Source organism: Hibiscus syriacus, unplaced genomic scaffold, assembly GCF_006381635.1.
Source record: "Hibiscus syriacus cultivar Baekdansim isolate YM2019G1 unplaced genomic scaffold, ASM638163v2 tig00111342_pilon, whole genome shotgun sequence".
Classification (NCBI taxonomy): domain Eukaryota; kingdom Viridiplantae; phylum Streptophyta; class Magnoliopsida; order Malvales; family Malvaceae; genus Hibiscus; species Hibiscus syriacus.
The window spans coordinates 1,378,956-1,405,018 of NW_024063066.1; the positions used below are offsets into that span (position 1 = coordinate 1,378,956).

At 35.5% G+C, this 26,063-nt stretch overlaps 3 protein-coding genes across 4 annotated transcripts; 2 read left to right on the forward strand and 1 right to left on the reverse strand.

The window, feature by feature from the left end:
- Positions 1-6,395: 6,395 nt before the first annotated feature.
- Positions 6,396-10,684, forward strand: LOC120159229 (importin subunit alpha-2-like). Its single transcript, XM_039169870.1, has 12 exons — positions 6,396-6,435; positions 7,417-7,711; positions 7,776-7,872; positions 7,956-8,047; positions 8,137-8,268; positions 8,486-8,671; positions 8,755-8,918; positions 8,998-9,076; positions 9,166-9,294; positions 9,400-9,527; positions 9,805-10,176; positions 10,269-10,684. Exons 2-11 carry the CDS (start codon positions 7,502-7,504, stop codon positions 10,172-10,174), a joined length of 1,587 nt encoding a protein of 528 aa, XP_039025801.1. The 5' UTR covers positions 6,396-6,435; positions 7,417-7,501; the 3' UTR covers positions 10,175-10,176; positions 10,269-10,684.
- A 1,351-nt stretch (positions 10,685-12,035) lies between these two features.
- On the forward strand, positions 12,036-12,951 carry LOC120159230 (GATA transcription factor 15-like). The gene is made up of 3 exons (XM_039169871.1): positions 12,036-12,232; positions 12,325-12,483; positions 12,566-12,951. The coding sequence occupies exons 1-3, from the start codon at positions 12,212-12,214 to the stop codon at positions 12,827-12,829; spliced, it is 444 nt and encodes a 147-aa protein (XP_039025802.1). The 5' UTR covers positions 12,036-12,211; the 3' UTR covers positions 12,830-12,951.
- A 342-nt stretch (positions 12,952-13,293) lies between these two features.
- On the reverse strand, positions 13,294-17,000 carry LOC120159058 (two-component response regulator ARR2-like). Of its 2 annotated transcripts, none has more exons than XM_039169731.1 (6): positions 16,618-17,000; positions 16,200-16,352; positions 15,707-16,087; positions 15,215-15,291; positions 13,886-15,088; positions 13,294-13,811 (listed from the first exon to the last, which is right to left on the reverse strand). In XM_039169731.1, the coding sequence occupies exons 1-6, from the start codon at positions 16,763-16,765 to the stop codon at positions 13,740-13,742; spliced, it is 2,034 nt and encodes a 677-aa protein (XP_039025662.1). In that variant the 5' UTR covers positions 16,766-17,000; the 3' UTR covers positions 13,294-13,739. The 2 variants fall into 2 exon arrangements, with proteins under 2 accessions (XP_039025662.1, XP_039025661.1); XM_039169730.1 differs by having other exon boundaries at positions 13,294-13,814.
- Positions 17,001-26,063: the final 9,063 nt, after the last annotated feature.

Here is a 26,063-nt window from a genome sequence, read left to right on the forward strand (position 1 = left end):
CCAGGTAAAAGGAAATCAAAATCGCAATCAAAATCAAAATCCCAATCACAGCCGGCTTCACCTTTTGGGACTTAATAACTTAGGTGATTTTTAAATGCAAATGTTGTATTAAGTGTATTTTATGTGTGAATGCATACATTTTCAGTTAGACATTCATTAGTAACTTGAGTTTGAACATTGCTATGATCTGTTCAGTTGTTATCATGTTGGGATTTTCTCTTGTGTTTTATTGCTTGGATAGTTGTTCTATTGCTTCTTCAAGTATCCTTAGCTTGTATTTATAGCTTGGAATGTGTTTGATGTTGTATATACCTTGATGTTGTATGTTTCGATCAACGCGAAAGTCAAATTTGCAACGCGAAAGTCAAATTTGCAACGCGAAAGTCAAATTCGCAACGCGAAATAAGCGTTGCGAATTTGACTATCGCGTAGCGAATTTGACTATCGCAACGCTTATTTCGCTTTGCGAATTTACCTTCAACAGATCTTTTTTACCTTCAATATAATGCAGATTGAAAATTAAACAACAAATCAATTAAACATTATTGTGGGTACATTATTTGAACATTGTTATGGCTACATTATTTGGAAAAATAATGTTCCGGACTTCGTTTGAAAAAACCCTTTTTCATCGGATTAATTTCGTTTTTGTGGGTACATTATTTGAACATTGTTATGTATAAATTTGTTGTGTATGTATGTTTTGGCTTGATTATATTGTATGTATATTTTCATTCAGATGAGATGGGTTGTGTATAACAAAACAATCTATCTCTTCCATGTGAGTACTTTATTCCAACCATGTGACAAGTGTGACAACCCCATCAACTCACAACTCAGTTTTGAACTCTATCAATATTGTCTTTTAGCTTGATGGTTCATAAAGCATGTTACTTGAATAGTATGAATCAATTATGCAATTTCCATGTTCAATTTAACATTGCATTTCAAATTTCAATTTGAGTTTGAATTTCAATATAAATTTCGGCTCCACTATAAATATTAGCCCAAGCCAATATGCATGTTATCATTGATTATTCCTAATTTCCATTGTTTTTTTTCAACTTTAAACCAGAGGGAAATCCCGACCATCGTATTTTTTGGTCAACTTTAAAGCGTCAGAAACGTTTCGGGCGTATGATCTGGGTGGTATACGAGAAATGCAACAAATAGAAACTAAAAATCCCGATAATTGAGGGCTACAACTTGTAATAATAACAAAAATAATAAGTCTGAAATACTTCTAAGTACCACCCAAATCATAAGTCCGAAATGCTTTCGATGCTCATCAAAATCCAAAGCTCATATGGTGCCAAGCAAAAGGACATCAAAATCTACAACTTGAGTTTGAACATTGATATGATCTATTCAGTTGTTATCATGTTGGGATTTTCTCTTGTGTTTTATTTTTTTGATAGTTGTTCTTTTGCTTCTTCAAGTGTCCTTAGTTTGTATTTATAGCTTGGAATGTGTTTGATGTTGTATATACCTTGATGTTATATGTTGCGATCAACGCGAAATAAGCATTGCGATAGTCAAATTCGCAACGCAAAAGTCAAATTCGCAAACCAAAAATCGCGTTACGAATTTGACTTTCGCGTTGCGAATTTGTACCTTCAACATGTCTTTTTTGTCTTCAAACATAATGCAGATTGAATTTTTTAGAAACAACAAATCAATTAAACAATCAAAAAAATAATTCTTATTTACAAATCAAATTAAACAAATAAACTTTTACAAATCAATTAATCAAAAAATAAATCTTATTTCCTCATCAATTAAACAAATCAACTTTCAATGTAAAATTCAATTAAACAAAGAAAAAAGTGTACCCCATACTGTTGTTTATGCACAACTACATTTCACGCAGCTCACTTCAGGATTAACCTGCAGAAACTAAACATTTGCTCAAACAACACTTTCTACACAGCTAAAACCAACAAACAGTAAATTACTGAATTCTAGGTACTTAACCAAATATTTTCAAACCAATTAAAGAGTATATATGTTAACAACACTTGCTCAAACTTACCAATTGTTTATGTACAACTTTCAGCATGCGGATGCAGGTAGGCAGTGTCTCGTATATATCGATCTGGCCATATAATACCGAAACCACAAGCCTACTGCAGCTCTATCTCTATCTGTGGGAGGTAGATATTGTATACTTCCTGTCGTCAAACGTTCCAAGCACAAGCATACGAGAGGACCATAATCCCCTCTGGCTCCCTGCGTTTGTTGTGGCGCAGTCTCGTCTCTGATCATTGTAATTTTGAACTTCTTTGGCTTCTTGTTTCCAGATTTTGTCCAATAATCAATCACATTCAAGTATTTAGCCAAATGATCGCTCCATCTCTTTGTAATAATATCTCTCAAATCAGACAATGGTATGTAATTCAACATGCAGTCATATACCATTATCTTCAGGGATGGGAGCTGAAGCTCGACGAGAAGCCAATGACGATGTTCCAAAATAGGGATAAACACATGCAATCATAAATAATTGCGCATATCAAATAAAATTTATGAAAACCTTTAAAATATTCAAAAAATAAATACTAACCTTATCGACCTCCCACCACGCAGGATAAAGTTTAGCTTTTCTATTAGCCAACTTATATGAAGCATCTCTCTGATCATTCAAGTGAGCTGCGTGAAAAGACGTCGGCATATAGTCCATCGAGTACCTCTTTTCTTCAATTTCCTTATTATTAGAAGACGTGACACCCATGCATCAATATGTTATTTTATAATATATATATATATATATATATATATATATATATATTAGTGAATTTATTAATAATTTAAAAAAAAATTAATCAAAATGCAATATAAAAGAATATAATACTTACCCCCCTTCGAGGTAGCCATTATCTTCAACCCCTAATAAAATACCCCACCAAGACCGATCAAGAAACAAATGAATAACATCGTCGATTTGGCATAGGTCAGAATAACACCCCTTGCTCCGCTCATGTAGATAAAAATCAACTGCGGTCTTAGCCCAAAGGGTATTATCCGTAATTGTGTTCGGTAGTGTTTCCATCTCCTGCTGAGGAATGATACTGTTCGGTAACTCATACGAAAGCCAACACGCATCCATCATATCGGGCACGGGAGGGGGTTTATCAATATGTCGACATATGACGCCAAATGAATCGGGCTCTTGAACGGCGGGTGGGACCACTTAAACGATGACAGGGGCCTCTTCAACGGTAGGAAGGGCTTCTTCGATGATGAGAGGGGCCTCTTGAACGATAGGAGGCGCCTCTTGAATGATGATAGGTGCATCGGGCTTATTCTTACGGAGTCTTGCCACTAGTGGGGTGAACGGAGACGTAATGGCACGTGCATGACGTCTAATGCGTGAACCCCGTCGTGCAAGAAAACCCGACGTAAAGCATCTACCTTATCGGGTCGCTGAAAATAAATTAATATATAAATCCGTAAATAAATAAATAAATAATGCCGAAAAAAAGTTATTTGCATTTTTAGAATAGTATTAAACAAATTTACCTCATTGCGTAGAGTATTAACCTCATTATGCAACAATGAAACAATCTCGCGTAGAGCAGCAACCTCATCACGTAAGGTAGATACCTCACCGCGTAACGCACCATGGTCATCGCGTAAAAAATCCACCTCACCACGTAAAGATCGAACCTCATCACGCCATGCACCATTATCTTCACGTAAAGTACCGACCTCATGATGCAAAACACCGACCTCATCACGTAATTCCCCTAACTCATCCCGTGAAGGTGGAGAACAGGGAGATAAATGTCGTGGCCTCTTTGCCGGTCGCCTATCATGAGGTGATGGTGGAGAAGAGGCTCGATGATGTGATGGAATAGGTGATGGTGGAGGTGGAGAAGAGGCTCGATCAGGTGATGGCTCCGGGTGTCGAGCTGTAGAATCGGCCCGATCAGGTGATGGTTGTGCTCATCATCCGTCCCATCAAAAAATTGCTTACTAACTTGCCACCAATCAGTGGCAAGCTCAGCCTCTGTAATGGATAGTTGGCCTCCTAACAATATAAAAGCTCAAACAAAGTTAAACTTGTACTAGTAATAACTTGTTTATATATACCATATATTATTTGTGTGTTAACTTACATCATTCATCGTCGTATACGGAGTAAATCTTCCCAGTCCAACATGCGGATCCTCTTCCAAGTAATAGCCCTAGGAATATCATTTGATCTTTTAATCGCATATGTCCGCATGCTAGGGAAAGCCTCAAATATCCAAATATACAAAACAATATAATACACAAACATTCGTAATTGTTAAATAATTAATTATAATTTTGGAAACATTATATAGAAATTCTTACCTTAAAGGCCAAAGTAAAGCATGTCAAAGTGTATTTAGAACCATTGCCCCACAAACTTTTTCGGTCCTCAAAGGTAGACGACAACTTCTTCCATGTAGTTTTCCATAGATATGAACCCCACGGAAACAGGTTCCATGCATTTAAGTCCTCTACCAATAATATTAGGTCCTCGGAGATTGGTTGTCTGCCCTCTTTGCCTAAAAAACTGGCATGCAAAAGTAATAAATGGCATACTCGGACAACTTCAAGGCCATCTATCCGAGTAAAACTATCTTTATCAAATAATTTCTTCAAGTCGTCGACGTGTATACTCGGCTTCGACTTTGCAAACTCAGGAAAAATCCGATATAACCATGATGGGCGGGCGATATGACTAGTGTACCGACCTACATCATCGTGTCCGAATCGTAGACCGGTGATTAAGCAAAACTCCTCCCGCCTAAAACAAGTATACGTCGGTGCCGGAGGAAAATGAAACCATATCTCCTCATCACCACGTTGTACCCCCTCGAGTAAATCCTTAGTCATGGTCTGAAGAAACAAATGTGTCAACATATCATCTCCACCCGTATGTTGCACTTTCATCCATGGCCCGAAGCAAGTATTCTCAAACAATTTTCTTTGTAGAGGTGTAAGCGTCGATGCAATTTTAGTGGTTAGGCTTAATTTATTCCTTAAGGTCAATGCAGTCGAAAGAATTTTCTACAAAAATAATAAACATACCAAGTTAGATATACCAAAAACTACAAATTATACACTATAAACAGACATGATATTAAACAGTGAAAACAAAGCCAAATATGTTTCAAACTAGCACGGTATTCACCCAAGTCATTATTTCATCATAGTTCACAAAATGCATCAGATAACATTCCAGAAGTAAGCACTTATATAAACATTTAAAATGACAGCATATATGTTTAGTGTAGGTTCAAGGACAACATAAAGAGTAGTAGTTTATTCTTGAAACTTAAATTAGCAACACTGTGAAGTTAGTATTTGTCTTTGTTTTTTTGTTGAAGAAATGCAATTCATTCAAGTTTCAATTTGCAGAATAAAAGAAGTTTCTGAGCTTAAATTCGTAACGTGAATCGCATTGCGATTTTAGTTTCGCGTTGCGATTTTCATTTTCGTATTGTGAATTTGGTGTTGTAATTTAGGATTTCTTCAACAAAAAGACAAAACAAAGACAAATACTAACTTCACAGTGTTAAAGACTAAACAATTTAGCAATATTAGCAGCAACCGAATGAATTTAGCAATCTCAGTGAAATGGTTAATCTAATAATAATACAAAAATTTTAAAATAAAAAGTAATTAAAAAAACTAACCCTCGGTGGTTGATTTTTCATTTCTGACTGTGAATGATTGTGAGGGTTGCTCTGAGAGATGGAGATAAACGGATTTCGTCGGAGATGGGGACGGATGTCGCCGTAGAGAGTGAGAGATGGAGATGGGGTTGAGTTGTGCTTTAGGGTTTTAGGTTAGAGATGATTTGCGATAATACTATTTACATTTGTGTTGTGAAATTAATATTGTGTTTCGCGTAAAAATATTTGACTTTCGCGTTGCGAATTTGACTATCGCGTTGCGAATTTGACTTATGTGTTGCGATTTACAAATTCGCGTTGCGAATTTGACTATCGCGTTGCAAATTTGGAAAATCGCAACGCGAATTTGGAAAATCGCAATGCGAAATTGTAATTCGCGTTGCGAATTTGAGATCGCGTTGCGAATTTGTTGGTCATTTTGGCAAATCTAAAAAAAGTTGGTTAAATTCGTATATTATAAGGCATTTCTTGTCACTGAGGTTATTTTCTCCCAAATTTAATCAGATTACAATAGAATGACTAAATATTAAAATTCAACATCGTGAAGGGACTAATATCATAATTATATTAAACATCATATATTAATCTTATTTTTCTAGACCAAACTGAACCGCGAAATCCTCTCAACGAGATAATGTTTTAAATAAATAATTAAAAGAGAAAATTATTGATTCGTCCCTCTTATTAATCCTCTGATGTCCTTTCTCCCTTTTTCGCTTTAAACTCTAAAAACTTCTCTACAAAGAAAAATCTCTCAATTATTGTTTTGCACTGTTTTGAAAATCGGACCGGACCGGTAGGTTCAACCGGAAATCGTTGTTTAGTCCGATTCAATCTACACCGGTTGAACCGTTACTAGTGAACCGACCGGAACCGCTGAACCGTTTGAACCGGACCGGCTGAAAACGGAAAAAATCAGAAAAAACCGCCAATTTTATTTTTTGTTTAAAAAAAATTAAACCAAATGACGTCGTTTGTTAAACGAGCCAAGTCGAACTAGAGTATTGCTGAGCTCGACTCGAATTTGAAAACTTTAAAAGTAAGCTCAACTCGACTCAAACTCACGAGCTAAAAATTATCAAGTTCAACTCGAACTCGAAATATAATATTGAAACTTGAACTCGAAAATGCTTGATCTCAAAAAAAATTTAGAAGCTCGATTGAAGCCTAAAATTCGAGCTTGATTGAAGTGAAAGAATAGTTCACTCAATGCTCACCAAAAGGCTCCATGATTTTGAATGTCAAATTACATCTATTATTTATAGAAGTTAATTGAGATGATCTTCTATGTTTCTTAGCCATGTGAGATTGTTTTGTTTTCATATTTTTACTCTTTAGACTTTTGGGATGCTCTTCTATCTTTCTTAGCCATGTGAGATTGTTTTAAAAAAAATTAAACCAAACAATATCATTTTGTTATGATTTTTTTAGCTCCAATTTTATTTTTTAATTATAGTTATATAATTATATTTATTATTTAATATATTTTACCTTAAATATTATGTTGTAGTTAATTTGAATCATTTTGTTTCATTTGATTTTATGGTTTTTAACTTATATATGTTATGACTTGCTTTGAATATGACTTGTGATATAAAAAATTATTTTTTATTAAATATTTTTGGTATTTTTATTTATTTTTTAAATAATTATGATGTCGTCCGATTTTTTTGATTGATCGAATCGATTCAAATGGTTAAATCAGTGAACCGATAACATGACCGGTTTTGAAAACCATGGTGATTTGTTCATTGCTTTCGATCCTTTATTAAAATCTCCATTTCCCTTTAGCTTTGTATTTCCCTAGGGTTTTCAAAGTCAAAGCAGCCGCCATGTCTTTGAGACCGAGCACGAGAATCGATGCCCGCCGCAACCGCTACAAGGTGGCGGTTGACGTGGAGGAGGGCCGTCGTAGGAGGGAAGACAATTTGGTGGAGATCCGGAAAAGTAAGCGGGAGGAGAGTTTACTGAAGAAGCGCCGTGAAGGCCTCCAGGCTCAACAATTCGCTGCTTCTCTCCACTCCTCTAACGTCGAAAAGAAGGTAAAAAGTCACTACCGCGTTGCCAAAATCTTTAATTTTTGTTATTTAGGGCTTATTATTGCAGTTAGAGAGTCTTCCTTCAATGGTTGCTGGTGTTTGGTCTGATAATGGTGATGCCCAGCTGGAGGCGACTACTCAGTTTCGGAAATTGCTTTCAATTGGTACTGTTTTCATGCATTTCACTTTGTTTTTTCCTTTAATTTCTATATGTTTTTTCTTGAAGATTTTGTTTTCTTCTAAACAGAGAGAAGTCCACCTATTGAGGTAGTTATACAATCCGGCGTGGTTCCCCGTTTTGTTGAGTTTCTTACTAGGGAAGACTTTCCACAGCTTCAGGTATTAGTTATTGACTACTAATAACTATTTTTCAAGAATTATGATTTCGTTTATATGCTAATTTTGGTGGTGTTTTTCGGAATCTGTAGTTTGAGGCTGCTTGGGCACTTACAAATATTGCTTCTGGAACCTCAGAGCATACAAAGGTTGTTATTGATCACGGAGCTGTTCCGATTTTTGTTAAGCTTCTTGCTTTACCAAGTGATGATGTCCGCGAGCAGGTATGTGTAATAAACTATTCCCTTTAAGTGTGAGACTTGTAATTATGGGATCTCTGGAACCTCAGAAAATACAAAAAGAATGCGTGTTCTGTAGATAAACTGGACCGCCGTTAGAGTTTGCTATACACACATATAGACATTTAAAAACGCATACATCTACATGTTGCACTTTAGGATATAGAACTTTGTAATGAGTAATTTGCGTGTTTATGTGTAGGCTGTGTGGGCATTGGGGAATATTGCTGGTGATTCTCCTAGATGTCGTGATCTTGTTCTCAGTCATGGAGCTTTGATGCCACTTTTAGCTCAGCTAAATGAACATGCTAAGCTGTCAATGCTGAGAAATTCGACTTGGACATTATCAAATTTCTGCAGGGGCAAGCCACAACCTCCATTTGATCAGGTTTCATCTTGTTCTTTGCAATATTCCTTTTCTTTTAACTGAGCTTTCGTTGAGCTTTCAAATATTGGCAATCTGTTGGCCAGGTGAGACCAGCTCTTCCTGCGCTTGAACGTCTTGTTCATTCAAATGATGAAGAAGTTCTGACCGATGCCTGTTGGGCTCTCTCTTATCTGTCTGATGGTACTAATGACAAAATTCAAGCTTTGATTGAAGCAGGGGTTTGCCCACGTCTTGTCGAGCTCCTGCTGTAAGTAGAATACCTAAAATCATCTTTGGTTGTTTTCACATTTCTGTTAACCTGATGGCTTGCACTTGTGTTTCAGCAGTAATCCATCTCCTTCAGTGCTCATTCCTGCTCTTCGTACTGTTGGAAATATTGTGACTGGAGATGATTTACAGACTCAGGTATGGTTTAGAATTTCTCATATTTAGTCCTGCACCTATTTGTTTTTGTTTTATTTTGATCGTCTTGATTTTGTTGCCATTTGTTTTAGTGCATTATTGAGCATGGTGCATTAGCATGCCTTGTGAGCCTATTGACCCATAATCATAAAAAGAGTATAAAGAAGGAAGCTTGCTGGACCATCTCAAACATTACAGCTGGAAATAAGGAGCAGATTCAGGTGAGTAAATCACGGAAAATTGTGCTTCAAGCATTTAAAGAGAGAGTTGTTTTGTTGCTGGATTTTTTTATATTATTTTCTGCTTATTATACTTTAATTATGTAGGCTGTGATCAATGCTGGATTAATTGCCCCCCTGGTCAACCTACTTCAAAATGCTGAATTCGATATAAAGAAAGAAGCAGCATGGGCAATTTCAAATGCTACTTCGGGTGGTACCCATGAGCAAATCAAGTATGTAAATTTGTTTGTTGTTTCTTTTTGTCTTGTTGAACTTAAATTCTTTTCTTTCCGTTGTTTCCTATGATGCCCTGACTCTTAATTTTCCCCAACTGCACCTATATCTAATGCATATTCGGGTATGGGTGTGATTCCCCAAATACTTGTGTTGGGAAAATGTCCGTATGGCTGTACCTGATACTCATCCCGAGTCTAAGTAATATAGTTTGTCTTCTTGGTTTCATTGCCATATAACTGAGAACAAAATCATTCTCTTTGTGTGGATATGTAGGTACATGGTCAGTCAAGGCTGCATAAAACCACTGTGTGATCTTCTTGCATGCCCTGATCCTAGAATTATAATGGTCTGTCTAGAAGGGTTGGAGAACTTTTTGAAGGTTGGTGAAGCTGAGAAGGCTGCAGGTTCTGTAGAGTTTAACCATTGTGCCCAAGTGATAGAAGATGCCGAGGGTTTGGAAAAGATCGAAAATCTACAGACTCATGATAATAGCGAGATATACGAGAAGGCAGTCAAGATTCTTGAGACTTACTGGTTGGAGGAGGATGAGGAGACACTACCTCCCGGTGACGGTACACAGCAAACCTTCCAGTTTGGGGAGAATGAGCTTCAACTTCCATCTGGTGGATTCAACTTCAGTTGAAGGTTTGTCTAGTTAATACTTAATTGTTTTTCTTTTGCCGGATTTGGCGAAGTTAACCAGCAACTGTACTTGATCTAGTTTACTGAAATTGCAGGACTTCATAGGACACACAGTTCATAATGCAGGTTATGACTGATATCTGTGGTGGAAGCTTGGTCGGGGACACCATGATGTGTCTGGTTATTTAAGAGTCTGTCAGTGTCAAGCAGTGGTGAAGAAGTTGCCGCGGTTGGTCTATTGGTACTGTGATTTCCGATACAGAAGGGAATGCATACCGTTGTTACCAGAAAAGTTGCCAGCAAGGTATTTTGCATGTCTCATACAAAAAACAGGTCAAATGGTACATTGCTGCCATGGAGGTGTCCCTTAGGCTTATTACTGTATAAACAGGGCCCTTTTAACTTTAGTGGTATGCTGGTAAGTCTACCCGGTTTCAATAGCTGACTTGAGGTTGTTTCGAGTTGGGAATCATTTCTGGTTTCAGTTGAAGGCTTATCAGTATTTAACGCCTAAAACAAGCTCTATGTGCCCTCTCTTTCGGGTTTGGTCCTACTTGCTTATATTGTTTATGGGGAAGGTGTCGATTGTGTTCCCTTTGTCATTTTCAAATCTTAATGTAAAATTTTGAACAAAGGTATTAAAATGAAATAAAAATTAAACTTTGGGTATGATTTTAAAAAAATTGAAAGTTTAGTATTAAATCGAATTAAAATTAATAATTTAGGTATTAAACGTTAAATTTATCCTATTGTTTATTTGGATTTGAACTTTGACGTCACTGTAGACTTTAACTTGTCGTCATACGCTTGCCGTTCTCTTATCCTTTTATGTAATGTGATATCAATTTGTACTTAAATTTTACTTTTTGATCTAAATTGATATTTGCTATAAATGAATTATTTAAATTAATTTTCATGATTTCTATTTTATATACGTTTCTGTCATTAGAATTTATGAAGACTTAGAACTAGGGTAGCAGAGTAGTGTTGTCTTAGTTTAGGTTTTAACCCATTTGACTTTATTCTTTCTCGTAGTTTGTTATCATTGACTTTTGCGTATCATTCTCTTCAGGTTTTCTCTTTTTAAATTTAGACGGATCTTACGTTTGTCTATATGCAGAAATTTTTACATAGGGATTTATTTGCAGGGATTACTTCCTATTACAGATGCGTGTATGAAGACTGCATATGAAGAGTGTTCAATTATATATTTATTTATTTATTTATACATGTATTTTACATTTTATTTTTATTTTTAATTTTTTAACTGTCGGAGATCTTCCACGGAAGCTGCTCTCAATCCTGGCGTTGAGGGTAGTCTACTACCCTACCTCCCTCTTATTCCATTGCATATGAGAATAGGATTTTGTTGTTTTTGTTGTATCATTTTGAATCTAAAAGATAAATTCAAGTACTTAATTGGATTAAAAAAAGTTTAGATATCAAACTAAACTTTAAGATCTAATTGAACAAAAAATATTAAATATTTAATTCCAATTTAAAGCTAAGTTCAAGCATCAAAATGTATATTTATCCAATTGTAAAATCAATGGAAGTGGGAAAAAAATGATCGGTGGCGTTTTTTTTTTCATTTAAGAAAAGCTCTTAATTTCTTTTTTTAGATTTTGGCGGGTGGCAAAGTTGGATAAAGCTATATCCATCAATGGCGTTTCAGTCATTTCACACCAATGAGCTAGGGTTTCGAGTCCCGTTTATAAAGAGTTTTCTAGCTTTGTACGACTCGAAAGTTTTCCTTCCTTTTTCTTTCGTTTTCTCTCGAGAGAAAACTAACAGTCTCTCACTCTGCCTTTGATCAACACAAAACAGAGCCACCTACTGAACTCTCCACTTCAGTTTTGGATTAACTCGTTGCTTTGATCACTTTTCCTTTGTTCTTACTTGTTTTTCTTGTTTCTTTTAATCATTTTCCATCTGGGTTTTCCTTATTTTGATCCATTTTCACTTGAAACTTCACTACCCATTTGAGATTTATCTGTTATACAACTTGGGTTGGCTTCAGATATTTGAAAAAGCCAACATGCTGGATCCAAGTGAGAAAGTTAGTGATCATCAGTGTCCTTCATTTGATCATAGGCTTAACTTCCCATTTTCTCTTGGCTGATTCACTTACTATTATTTTTTCTCCTGCAGGGATCAGATTCTGAAGATCAAAGTAATGGACACCCAGGAATGATTTCACTAAAGGGATCTCAAAATCAAAGCGTCTTCAATGAACAAATCAGGAAAACTTGTGCTGATTGTGGTACTTCTAAAACCCCTCTCTGGAGAGGCGGCCCAGCTGGTCCAAAGGTATTAAGCGATTCAACGTTTTTTTATCTTTAATATTTGATTTTCGTTTCGTTTCGTTTAATATTTTAATTTCAATTTTCAGTCATTATGCAATGCATGCGGGATCAGAAGCAGGAAGAAGAGGAGGGCAATCATAGGGTTAAAGAAGGGAGAAGACAAGAAATCAAAGAAGTCATCAAATAACCCTAAAAATTTTAGGGACAACTTGAAGCAAAGATTGATGTCACTGGGAAGAGAAGTTTTGATGCAGAGATCAACGGTTGAAAATCAAAGGAGAAAATTGGGTGAAGAAGAACAAGCTGCTGTTCTTTTAATGGCACTCTCTTGGGGCTATGTTTATGCTTAATCTATTCTTTTAGAGCTAAACACTAGGATCTTCCATGGGTATCTAACCATTATTAAGTGTAATCTCTGGTGATTTATAAATTCTTTTAGTACTAATCAAGTGTAAGAAAATTTTGAATGTTCTGTTTTTCTTAATCTAATCGTAGCAGTAATGTATGTTTCTGGGATCTGATTTATCCACTTGTTTTTTTAATGGATGAAAATAAATTGGAAAAGAAAATGAAGTTCAATGAGAAACCCAGAATTTTCTTAGGCGCCAAACAGCACAAAAGGCAATATACTTTGGGTGGGACTCAAATCTCTTTTCCATGCTTTAAGCATGGAAGTTCATGAATCTTGTTTTCACTAAAATTAATTCATTACCAGAAAACTTATTGTCTGCAGCAATCAAATGGTGTAATTTAACATAAATGAGGATTCAATGCCCAGACTTATGTCTAGAGCAATCAAAATGGTATATGTACGATCACAAATCAATTCCAAAATAAATAGAAGAGCAAATATCTTCCGTTTATTGGATTTAGAAAGCCTCCAATGCCTGCTGATGTTTAGAAACAATCCTCCACAACTCGGAATGCTGCTGTAAAAAGTCAGCGATCACCCCAAGTTAGTTGGTCACGATGGATTTTGCTAACAAACAATAACATTTTTCGAATGGAATTCTCCGCAGTTATCTTCCAATGGCGACTCGTCCGTTCTGATTATCCGATCATCTGGTCCTGCTATGTTGAAAAGAAACTTGCAGCACATGATACTTATAAAGGAACTTGCGGTTCTTGCCTTCACGGAAGGCAGCAAATCGGGTTTCCTGAAGAAACATGATCTTGAGGTCCCGATGATTGGTTGCAAAAGATAATATGTACATAAAATGCAATTATAATGGCAAGAACTGGCGAATGATGGGAGGTTGTCTACGCCGGAATATTGTCCAGGGAATACCCATCGAAGTCGAATTCATTTTCAGCTCGCGCAATGCCTTGTTGCTGCTGGAAAATCCAATTTCAAATGTAAGTGAGTTTCCCCATTGATAAGTAAATAATAAGAAAAAAGAAATAACCTGCGTCAGAAGAGCACTCATGAGATCTTCTTGTCCAAAATGACTGATGAATAGATTGTCAGGGTTTACATCTGCAACACTCTCGGTCTTGACCCGAACTGTGTTGTCAATGGGAAGGGAGTTGAGTTCCTGATTGAAGTTTAATGGATTCCCTGGCTCCGTGCCATCTCCTGCTGAGAACATTGCCTTGCTTACAACGGCTGCACTCTGGTTTTGTCCGTTCATTTGGCCCGAAGAAAACCCTTGTTGAACTAAAATCGATTGCGAAAGATCAAGGTTGCCTTGTAGAGAGTTTGAATGCTGAGGGTCGTCAAATGTCATACCTGCATTCCGTAGCTCCCAGTTTTGGGGTTTATGTTGATTCAAGTCATCAAATATGTCATAACTTGGCATGATTCCCACTGATCCTTTAATCTCCGAGATAAAATCTTCCTGAAAAGTCCCTTTCGATATGCGACCAGACATCCCCGGTGCACTTCCAAGGGGGAAACCATTACCAGGTAGTTCTGAAGCATGATTCACGGGGAAATTCAACATCGAAGTGGTCTGCGGAACTGGATTATAACCAGGGGCTCGGATACTTTCTCGAATACCATTTTGTGTGGAGACATTGGCAGCAATTCCATTTGATATCATAGGCTGCCCCATGGATAACGGAAGTCTGGGAGCATGAGCAAACTGTGGCTGACCCATCGGCATCAATAATGAATTATTTTGGCTACTTTGCACACCATGGGAAGCGACTTGCATATTTATCAATGACGAGTTACTTTGGCTACTTAGAACACCATAGGAAGCTACTTGCATATTTATGTTTCCTATTGATTGTGAAGTGGTAAGCTGCTTCGGCCCCATAGTCGTCGGAATTCCATGAAGTAAATTTATTTGCTTAGTATTATTCATAAGTTGTTGCTCCCCTTCTCTAAATCTTAACTTTGGATTATCAAAGCTAAAAACGTTTCTTTGATCAACAAGGGGCATAGGTATGTTCGATTTAGCGGTTGACTGACCAAGGGCAGCAGCTTGGAGTGTGGCGAGACATTGTGCAGGAAGTTGACCACCGGCAGCAAGAGCTTGAAGATCAAGCCCGTTAACTGATGATAGAGGACCAAAAGTTTCTCCTTGGGGATTCATAAAAGAAGCATTCAGATTACTCGAGTGCGGTGATACCCCACTCAGCCTTCTAAGATACAAGCGAAATTTCTGATCACAAAAATAATGAAGTGTTCAACGTCAAAGAACCAAACAAAAATTCCGATTTCCGAGCATTATTTATATGCAAGTGTAGTCAAGTAAAGAGTTTGCTTATTTATTGAACATGTATCCTACCTGAAGATGGCTGGCAACATTTTCTCTGGTAAGGCCGGGAGCATTCATCAACTCCAAAATTTTCTTCGGGACAGCCTCTGGAGAAGAAGATCAAACACCACGTAGCAAATATGAATGAAGAGAAACACCAAAACATCAACAGGCAGATAGTTGTGGTTGAAGTTAGTTTAAAACATATCCTTAATATTTAAGTTATATAAACAACAATGTGATACGACATTGATAATTGAATATGTCGCTTAGATTTGATCCATGCCAACCAAGGGAACGCACTTCAACTCAGATTCTCGAGTTATTTGCCAGAATGAGTATACCTGTGTCCTGTATTTGACACCCAGACCCAAGTCCGAGTAACATGGTGCAAAAGTACAAGAGTTTCACACCAGTGTAAAATAAACACTATCACTATATGCATACTACTATGACGAAAAGATGGAGGCATTTTGCAAGTAAACATAAGCAAAATGAAAGAAATGGGTAAAAGACTCATACTGTCAATGTCTAGTTGATTAACTGCTGCAACAAACTGTTGATGGAGCTCAACGGACCAGACAACCCTCGGCTTCTTTAGTGAGGATGTATCATCTCTATCATCGGTTTCATCCTCGTTATCCTTCCTCTTTTTCGAGCTTTTCCAATTTCCTTCATTAGCTGAGGATGAGTAATCTGCCTCTTCAGATTGTTTTTGCTGCCGATCTCCTTCTTCTACACATCCCGACTGCTCCAAGTCCTTCCACCCGTTCTTCTTCTTCCGAACGACATGCTGCCATATGTTCTTCAGCGCCTTGATATGAACTGGTTTGATTAGGTAATCACAGGCACCGTGTGTAACACCCTTCATAACAACATGTTTTCCATCATCTGCCGACATCACTGTAGAAAATACAATTCGAGGTATGAGGACAGAGCATACTCCAAACCCGATTGAAATAACCGATCCATGGCAACTAAATCCATGCCAAACATATACGATAAGAGTGCTTACTGATGACAGGGAGATCCATCTCCAAACCAATATGCTCAAGCAGTTTGAATCCGTCCATGTCCGGCATATGAACATCGCTGATAACGATATCGATCCCGTTTTTGTTCTCGCGAAGGATCGACAATGCCGTCTCTGCTCGACTGCACTTGGTAACTGAAAAAACAATACAAATCACACCAATCATCCATCAAATTAAACGAATTCCAACCTCTTAGCTCCAAACAATCCGAATCCGCAAGAATAAAACGACTCCCTATGTTTTTATGCACAAATCAAATTAATGATCATCGACAATTCATGTAAACGATATACCATTGAAAACCCATACCAGAAACATAAAATTAGCATACTAAACACAGAAATCAGTGATCAAAACGAATAATTAAAGAAAACCCTAGAAAGAAATTTGGAATTTCACCTTCGTATGAACAAGTTCTTAGCATCTTTTCCAAGATTATGAGACACGTTGGATCATCATCAACAACAAGTACACGCAGACCAGCAGGGAACTGATCCGGAACTGAATCTACTGCTTTCCAAGCAGCACTCGAATTAATAGTCGACATGGATCCCTCTCCACCACTTTAAAACCAGATCCGAAACAAGAAAACAAGGGGAAATTTTGCAGAAAGATGCTGGTTTTCACATGCTTAGACTTCAACTAACTCGACAAGCATCCAAAAAGAACAAAAGATTGATACTTGATGCCCAGAGTTGAAAATTCAAAGAGACCCAAGTTGATATAAGGTAAAAACTGAAAGAAAAAGTGAGAAATTCTGGATTATTTAGAATAGATAATTCATTCAAGTTGAAGTTCACTCAAGCTTTTTTTTCCCTTTAAATAAAAATTAATTATTAAATAATTATTGAATTTTTTATTCGAAAGTGGGTCAGTCCTATACAAGTGTGGATCCAGCTCACATTTAAATTTTTTATATATCTTAAATTATTAGTTTTATTTTGATAATTTATAATAAATAGTCTTAATTATATACTTAATTTGTTACTATAATTATAAATTTTTATTATAATTCGAGAAATTTTTTATTTTAAATAAAATTAATTACTTTTATAAAAAAAATTAGTATACTCCAAACATCCAAATGTATTATATTAATCAATGACTAATGAATAAATTAGGATGGGTTTATGACTCGTATTTGATGAATTTTAATTCAATTTAATTTTATAAAATTAGGTTTTAAATTTGAATTTAGATCGAGTATTATTGAGATTTTTTTTTTGAAATATAAGATCATTGGGGCTCAGGTTTATAGTGAAAATATTAGACTCAATCATATTCAAGAATAATAGTATAATTGATCTTTATATATTTAAGGATAATTGTTATAATACTTTTTTATGTATATATTTTTTTCAATTAGGTCCATATCTCACTTAATAAAAATGAAACATATATACAAATATATGTGTGTGTCATGTCAAGTTAAGTGTGGGTACAAGGTTTTATCTTAAAAATCTGGTCGAAAAAGTTTAAATAAAGTTTGAGTAATGAAATGGTATTAGAATAACGTAAAATTTTTAGTAATTAGTGGATTAATTTTCAATTTAAAGTTGAGTTCTTCAACTCTGCATGATATACGTATATCATGGAAAAATATGAAAAAATATATATACATATCATATATGGTTATAAAAAGTTGTTTAAATTGAAATCAATTAGTATTACAACATTATAAATATTTACAACTAAATTTAAACAGATGTACGTACAACTCGAATCGAATCAACTAAAATTTCAAAATCTCAACTTGAAAAAAATCAAATAAAATTTAAATTATAAAATACACTTGTCAATTAGGCTAAGTAAAAAAATTTACTTAATTCAATTTGATTGAACGCTAACTCCTAACTAAATAGACAAAATAGTTACCAACAGTTTAACAAGTCTGATATTTTTTGTTAGCTGAATTAATTTGATAAATATATAAAGACTTGAGAACTAAAAGAGATGACAAAAATTAAAAGGTTAAAACGATTTTTTGAAAAATTAAGGGCTGAAAATGTAATTAGACCACAATTTTACCAAAATCATAACTCCAAAAGCAATGTGGGACCCACAAAACCGATTTACAGGTGTCCACGTCAGCGGAGAGGCAACTAGTATAACGTGAAGTGTCGAGGTACCCATGGTGGGTCCTTTCTATCAACCATAATAGGGCAACAAAAAGACAAAAGGAAAACATTGGAACGTTTAGGGTAAATTATCTTTTTAGTCACTAAACTTTAGGATGATTTCATTTTATCACAAATGTTTTAAAAAATTACATTGTAGGTATTATATATTTTTTTAATTTATTTTCATTACAATCAAATTCTGCCATGAACAGAGTAGTCAATTGTCATTCTGCCAAGAGTACCGATCTTCATAGTCATTTCGGACTTGATGTAAATCAAATTCAAGGGTATTCTTTTTTATTGAAAAGCAGTAATAAACTTACAATAGGTTCATATTGAGTTCATCATTATCTAGAGAGCTTAAAATAATTGTAGGAGGGTCTTCAAAAACAGACACGTCATAACCAAGATGAGTGGGAGACTTGGCGAGTGCATCTGCATGTAGGTTGCCTTGGCGAGGGATCCATTGAAATACTGTTGCCCAAGCTGTCTACCGAATCTTGTCAATGGCTCGAACAAGAGGCAGAGTACTAAGGGTAGTACCAACTGCGCCGAGGAGTTTGGCAGCTTCGAGAGGGTCTGTCTGAACCAACAGTAGCTCAAAACCGTTATTCCATGCAAGTTGCAGCCCTATTAAGATTGCCCAAAGCTCCTATTGGAAAAGTTGCGTAAATCAATGGCCTTGTTAAATCCTAATAACTAGGTACTCTCATGATCACGGAAGAGGCCTCCAACAGTCCCGTATCTGGTGAGATTAGAAACGGAGCCATCTACATTTAAACAAATCCAAGTATCCAACCATGATGAGGAGATTTTCAAGTGACTGGGATGTTAGCAGGATCACTAATCGGAGTAGTATGGACTCTACTTTCAACATAGTATCTAAACCAAGTGATGCTTCTGGAAAGGATATCCCTAGCTGAACGGGTGATGTTATTGAAGACTCGATCATTGCGGTTTTTCCACAGCTGCCAAAGGGTAGAGACAAAAAGGGATTTCCAAGGAAGATCCCATTGCGTGACTCTGAGCGTGTACCTGAGGTTAGCATGAATCCAGTCCTGCAGTGAAGCTTGATAGAACTCGCTAGTGGGGAAGGAAGAGTCAAAGAAGGTCCATACTTCTTTGGCAACCGTACAATCGCGCAAAACATGGAGGATCGATTCCTCCTAGGAGTTGCCTCAGGGGTCCCAGGGAAGGGAGCCAAACACCATTTAGGGGTCGAGTTGAATTTCCATTACCAAGAGACCAGGCGGTGCTGCCTTTGAGATCATCCCAGGAGTTGAAAATTACTCGCCACACAAGGGAGCATTTAGACCTATACACCGAATCAGGACAAAGGTGAATCTATTTATATTTTTGCCTTAAAATACACACCCATAGAGCATCGAGTTTAGTAACCACTGAGTAACCGATCTTTAGAATAAAATCCAGAATTGAAGTCATAGATTCTCCGAATGCTGAGGGCCCCGTTATCGATTGGTTGACAAAGAGACTTCTAATTAACAAGAGAGGGTTTCGAAGTTGAAGGCATGGCACCCCAAATAAATTGACGGATAAGGCGTTCTATTTTATTGCACACAGATCGTGGGAGAAGAGAAGTCTGTATAAAGTAGACCGGGATAGTCGCTGGGACAGATGTAGCAAGGGTGATTCTGCCCGCCATAGAAAGGGAGCGAGTTGCCCAACCACAGAGACGATTACGCATGTTATTGATGATAAAGTCATGATCCGAGCATTTAGGTCTGCTATGGAGAACCGGGACACCCAAATATTTTCCAAGTGTGTCAACCACTTAATAACCAAGAGAGCAGCTTATGTCCTTCTGAAGGGGTATTCGGTGTTAAGCAAAAAGTAGACGAGTGTTTTCCGCTGAGTGACACGGTGGCCAGAGAACTTGCCAAACACTCGGAGAGATCGGAATACCATTTTTCACGAATCTAAAGGGAACCCATCTTCCGTCGGTGACCGCATTATTAATTAGATGTCTAAGTCTTTTCATGACTAGAACAAAGAGATAAGGGGACAAGGGGTCTCCTTGTCGAATGCTTCGCTGAAGGATAACTATTTGGGAGAGTCGACCATTCCATTGTACTTGGAAAACGGAAGTGGTAATATACTCCATATGATCCGAATAATATTCGGCGGGAAGCATGCTTCAACATCGAATCATGAATAAAACCTCATTGGACTCTATCAAAAGCTTTCTCAAGATCAACCTTGATAGCTAGTCAACTGTCTTTGCATTTGTAAGACTTCATTGTTGTGTATATCACTTCCTGATTAATAATGATATTATCGGTGATGTTGCGTCCCGAAATAAAGCTCGTACGAGTTTACGTCCAGAAATTCAAAGGTATTTAATCGATGCTGATTCCAAATTTTATAAACATATTTTTTAAGGTCCAACATTTTCGGTTCGACTTAAAGCGATTTCAACCCTAACACTATCAACATTGAGGCACCAAGAACATGGATTTGAATGGTACTTGATTGGAATGTCAAGACAATAAATGTCGAATATAAATATTTATCTGATGCAAATAATTTAAATATTTTATATTTAATATATATTTAAAAGATATATATTTATATTCATATAAAAACATATATTGTTGTAAAACTAAAAAAAACAAAGGTTTTATGTATACCAATAATTTCCTAATGGTGCCTCAATGATCATGAGTTACATGTTACATGAAAAAAATATAAAAATTTCGGGTCAAGTTGCCAAGATGATGAGAGGAGAGCCTTACCATGTGAATTGTGGGATAAATTGTACTTTTTGGGGGAATTTTATATCTTTCACATGACATTTTCCTTAGTCAGCAAAACTAATCATGGTGCAATTTGAAACTTAAAAGAAACCTTAATTTTGCATCTAATTGCTCTAATTTTGTACTTTCTTTATTTTTTTAGGTTAGATTAAAAAGAGTGTACCAACAATCGGTTGGTCTAATGGGATGAGGTACTGAGTCCCTTAAGCAAGGTCAGGGGTTCGAATCCTGGTGTTTGTAAATGGAGCAAACTGGGTTGGGAGGGTCGTCCTTGTCTCTGCAGTACCCGAACTGAATTAGTCGGTCAATAAATTGGATACCAGAGGAGTATGAAATTCAAATAATACTAAAATAAAAAAAAAAACTAAATGTTGGATTCGTAAAATTTGAGTATTAAAACATATCAAAACTAATAGTTTAAGTAATAAATGCGTACTTTACCCAAAATAATATAACTATCTTTTATATTTTTAAGGATAATTACAATCATAATTATCTTTTTATTTTCTCAATTAGATTCCTAATTTACCTAATAAAATTAAAATATTATATATATATTTATATATAATATGTCAGGTCATATGTAAATCTTTATCTGACAAATCATGTTGGATTTCAAAAGGATTGGAATCTTTTTAAATTCGGATCAAATTAAATAATATATAAATAGATAATTATTTTAATCGAATTTAAATCGAATAAAAATTTGATCCGACTCGATCCATATTCATTCGTATATGCATTTGCATATCATCATTGTTGCTTTACAAAAAGACACTAAATTAATATAAAATTGGGGGGGGGGGTTTGATTAATGTAGACTAGACACTTTTCTTTTGTTTCGAAACTTTGGTGTTATGTAGTTATAAGTAACGCAGTTACGTTAGGGGTAAACTATGCAGATAGTCTTTTATGTTTTGATTTGACCGACTTTGGTCATCAATTTTAAAATTAAGGGGTAATGGTCTTTAACGTCCATCCGTTCGATTTTAGTCCCTAACATTATCAATCCGTTCGATTTTAGTCCCTCAACCGTTAATTCTAGTTCAATTTTAGTCTCTCAACCATGTTATTATGTTAGAGACTTAAATAAAAGGGGTTCATAAAGTTAATGGCTGAGGGACTAAAATCAAACGAATCGACAATGTTTGGGACCATTTCCCTTTGATTTTTAAATTGATAACCAAAGTCGGTCATGCCCTAAACATAAGGGACTATTGGCAAAGTTTACCCTATTTTAAAATGAAAAATAAGGACAAGGTGAAAATTATAACGAGCTCGGGTGAAAGATCTTTAGAGAAAAGGTATAATGACATAATTGTCCGCCATAGATGTACAAATAACCATTTTAACCATTATTTCCCCATCATTTTACCTCCTAACGTTTTAATTTTTTGTAGAAACAAATTATATTGGATGAAAATCATTAGTTAACTAATGATATGATCAATTGATGACGTGATATGTGTTATGTCATCTAAAACGATGAATAACATGTCATGTCACCGAAAGTAATGACATGACATGAGCTATATTATTCAAAATGATGATATGACATGTATTAAATCACCCAAAATGATAACATGACACATAACATGCCAACAATTGATCACTTATGAAAATTTCACGTCAGTAGTATGTGTTGAAAGGTAGTCAACCAACAAGGATGATTCTAAGAAATGAAACGTTAGGAGATAAACCGATCAAAAAGAGGATAGGGGTAAAATGAATATTTGTGCAAACGTCAGGAGTAACTGTGTCATTATGCCTAGAAACCAAATGGTATAGGGATGAAAATTAAAGTTAACAATTAAAGCCGCCTCAAGCCAAATTCCTTAAGAATATCAAAAGCAACCCAAATTAATGGTAAAGAATGATGGATCAATTGTTTCATGAACGAAATATTACCAAATTTGGTTCTTCAAAACTCTCTTAAAACTCGCCTTATCCGATTCATTCCCAAAGATTGGGGAATCATAACCCCCTGTTCTTCTCCCCTTCAAACTCCCTCTTTTAAAGCACCTAAACCTCTCATCTTCCCTATAAACCTCACTCCTCAAGTGTGGATAGCCATGGATTACATGCTTCGAGGACTCAAAAATTGGGGTCTCCCTTTGAACCCTATGGTTCATCTCATTGTGCTTGTTTGAAGGATCGAACAATGGAGATTCCCTCCCGTTGACCTTCAAGCAATGTTCTATGACTCTGATTTCCTCTCTCAGTCTGTTCCTTATGTCTCTCAGAATCTGCAGGGATCTCTCAGGTTTTGAACAATTCATGGGATCCTGAGCTTTGGGTTTTGATGGATGTGAAATATCGTTGATCAGATTCGGATTCGAATACGGGACCGTATCGCATTCGATACAGATGTGTTTCCTCCTCTCTGAGTTGAAAGCTCTTCTCTTTGCGTTGTCTGATAGACATGAATATGCCTGCAAGTGAGGAACATTTTCCATAACTGTTATGAAAACCAATTTGTGTTACACCTCCTTCATGGTCTAACTATGGTTTTGGTCCTCGTACTATAAATATTCAGGATTCAATCCCTCTTTTTTCTTTTACCATTACCAATTTGTGTTACACTCCAACTATGGTTATATCGACTAATCCATCTAACTACTTAATATATAATCATAATAAACACAACATGATAAAAAGAAATATACACAATCACAATTAGAGATAAATCGAGAGATGTTTGAGGCACGATTACACCCTTACAATTTTAAAATTTAAATATAATTTAAATATTTTTTATTGATAATCTAATTTTGTATCCTTATTACAATATTTTATTGGGTAAATATCACAAATGGTCCTTGGTTATAGGATATTGCTTTATTAAGTCATCGACTATTAAAAGTTACAAAATGATATTCTGACGATAGAGTATTATTTTGTTGAGTCTCTCGACAATTAAAAATTATAAAATAGTCATCCGACTATTCGGAATATTCCAAACTCGTCCTTTGTCGCTAAAAATAGACGGTATTCTAAGCTAAATGTTAATCTGTTGACTGTGATATGATAAAATCCGATCCTAGAATCTCAAACGACTATCATATCCTAGTATCATGTTAACATACAGCTTAAAGAACCATCAATTTTTTAACGAAAAAAGACAGTTTGGAACATAATGAATAGTTAAGTGACCATTTTATAACTTGTAATAGTTGAAGAGTTTAACAAAGCAACATTCTATAGTTGGAGGACCGTTTTGTAACTTTTAATAATCAAATGACTTTATAAAGCAATATCTTATAGTTAAGGACCATTTGTGTACTTTATCCTACCTTCTTATACTTTAGGTGATAATCTGTACTTAAATCATGGTAACTACAATTTGTTGAAATCTACCAAGCAGTCCAGTCCAACCCAACTTCCAATGCCACCAAAATGAACAAACAGGCAATTAATCTAACCTCTGAGACAAGCTTGAAGGCAACCTCAGCTTTTGGATGCTTATTCTTATCTGGGTGAAGCTGCAAAGCTGCAAACGAAAACCAAAATCAATCCTTTTTCAACAATACAACGACGAATATATATATAATCTGCAAATTTTCAATTTCTGACATTAAATAATAGCCTACCAAGTTTATGATAACGCCTTTTGATATGCTCTAACCCAGCATCTTCTGCGACCTGCAATGGAAAGATCACAAGCCAAATGAAAAGAAAAAGGGTTGAATTCGTTGGTACAATTTATAGGCGGAGGAGATGGCGGTTCGCACGGCGGTGCTGAGAGCTGGCAATGCAAAGAGTCTATGATCAAACTATTAAAAACCTTGAAAAAAGGAAAACAAAGAGACATACTCCCAAGAGACGATACCAGTCGATGAAACGTGGCCTCACAAGGTGTTTGATGCGGTGCCTGTGAGAACATGCAGTGGCGGCGTTCTCCATGGAACAAATTTCCAGGACTAGCTGTGACTTCTCATCTGAAAATGATTCGAACCCAATTCTCCCCATTGCTTGAACTTGAAGATTGGACAGAAAAAATGGCGTCTTAGCCTGAGAACCGATGGATCAAACCATGGGGATGAGAGAAAGAAAATGATGTGAACTGAGAGGTGGAGCGGTTAAGAAGTTTATTTGAAAGTGGATCAGTTGGTGGGAAGAAGAAGAGGAAGAGTATGGTTGGGTGATTGAGTTAAAAGAAAATGAGAATTTTTAAGGAATTAAAATATTTAAATTAATTTTGAGTTTTGAATTTAAATCACTTTTGCAGTTAAAAAATTGGAAATTAATTGTTAGATTAAAAAAATTCTTCTAAAATTTAAAACTGAGATTTTTGGATAACTGAAAATCCTTTCATTGATTACAATATCCAAATTAAATTTATATTAAAAATAATTCATATAATATTTATAAGTTTTTCGGATCTTAAATCTTTAAATTGGAAGATACTTTATGTTCCATTTAATAATAATAATAATATAAATTAAATTAAAATCTAATTGATTTTTAAATATTTTCTCTATTTTTTACAAATTATTGATAAAATGGTACATTTCTCTCTCTTTTTGACATATGGAATGAGTAATAAATTTCAACAGGTTAACATCAAAAGAGTATTGAATTCATTCACATGAAATTGGAGCGTCGAACCAATGTGACCCACTCAAATAGTACATAGTCGGAAACCCCTACGGTGAAAATAAAGGCTTTACAACATAGGGGTGTTAAATTCGATTATAGAGTCTGATCTGATCTAAATTTTTAGATATTCGAAAATTTTAGATATCTAGAACGGTCATCTGTATTTAATTTAAAAAATTAAATATTAAAATTTTCAGATTAAATATTTAGATATCCGAATATAAAATTTAATTTGATAAAAAATAATTTTATATTTTATGAATTATTTTAGAATGTATTTTGTGATTTAATGTAACTTATTTGATACATTTACTATATTTTATATATATTTAAAGATAAACTACGCATTTAG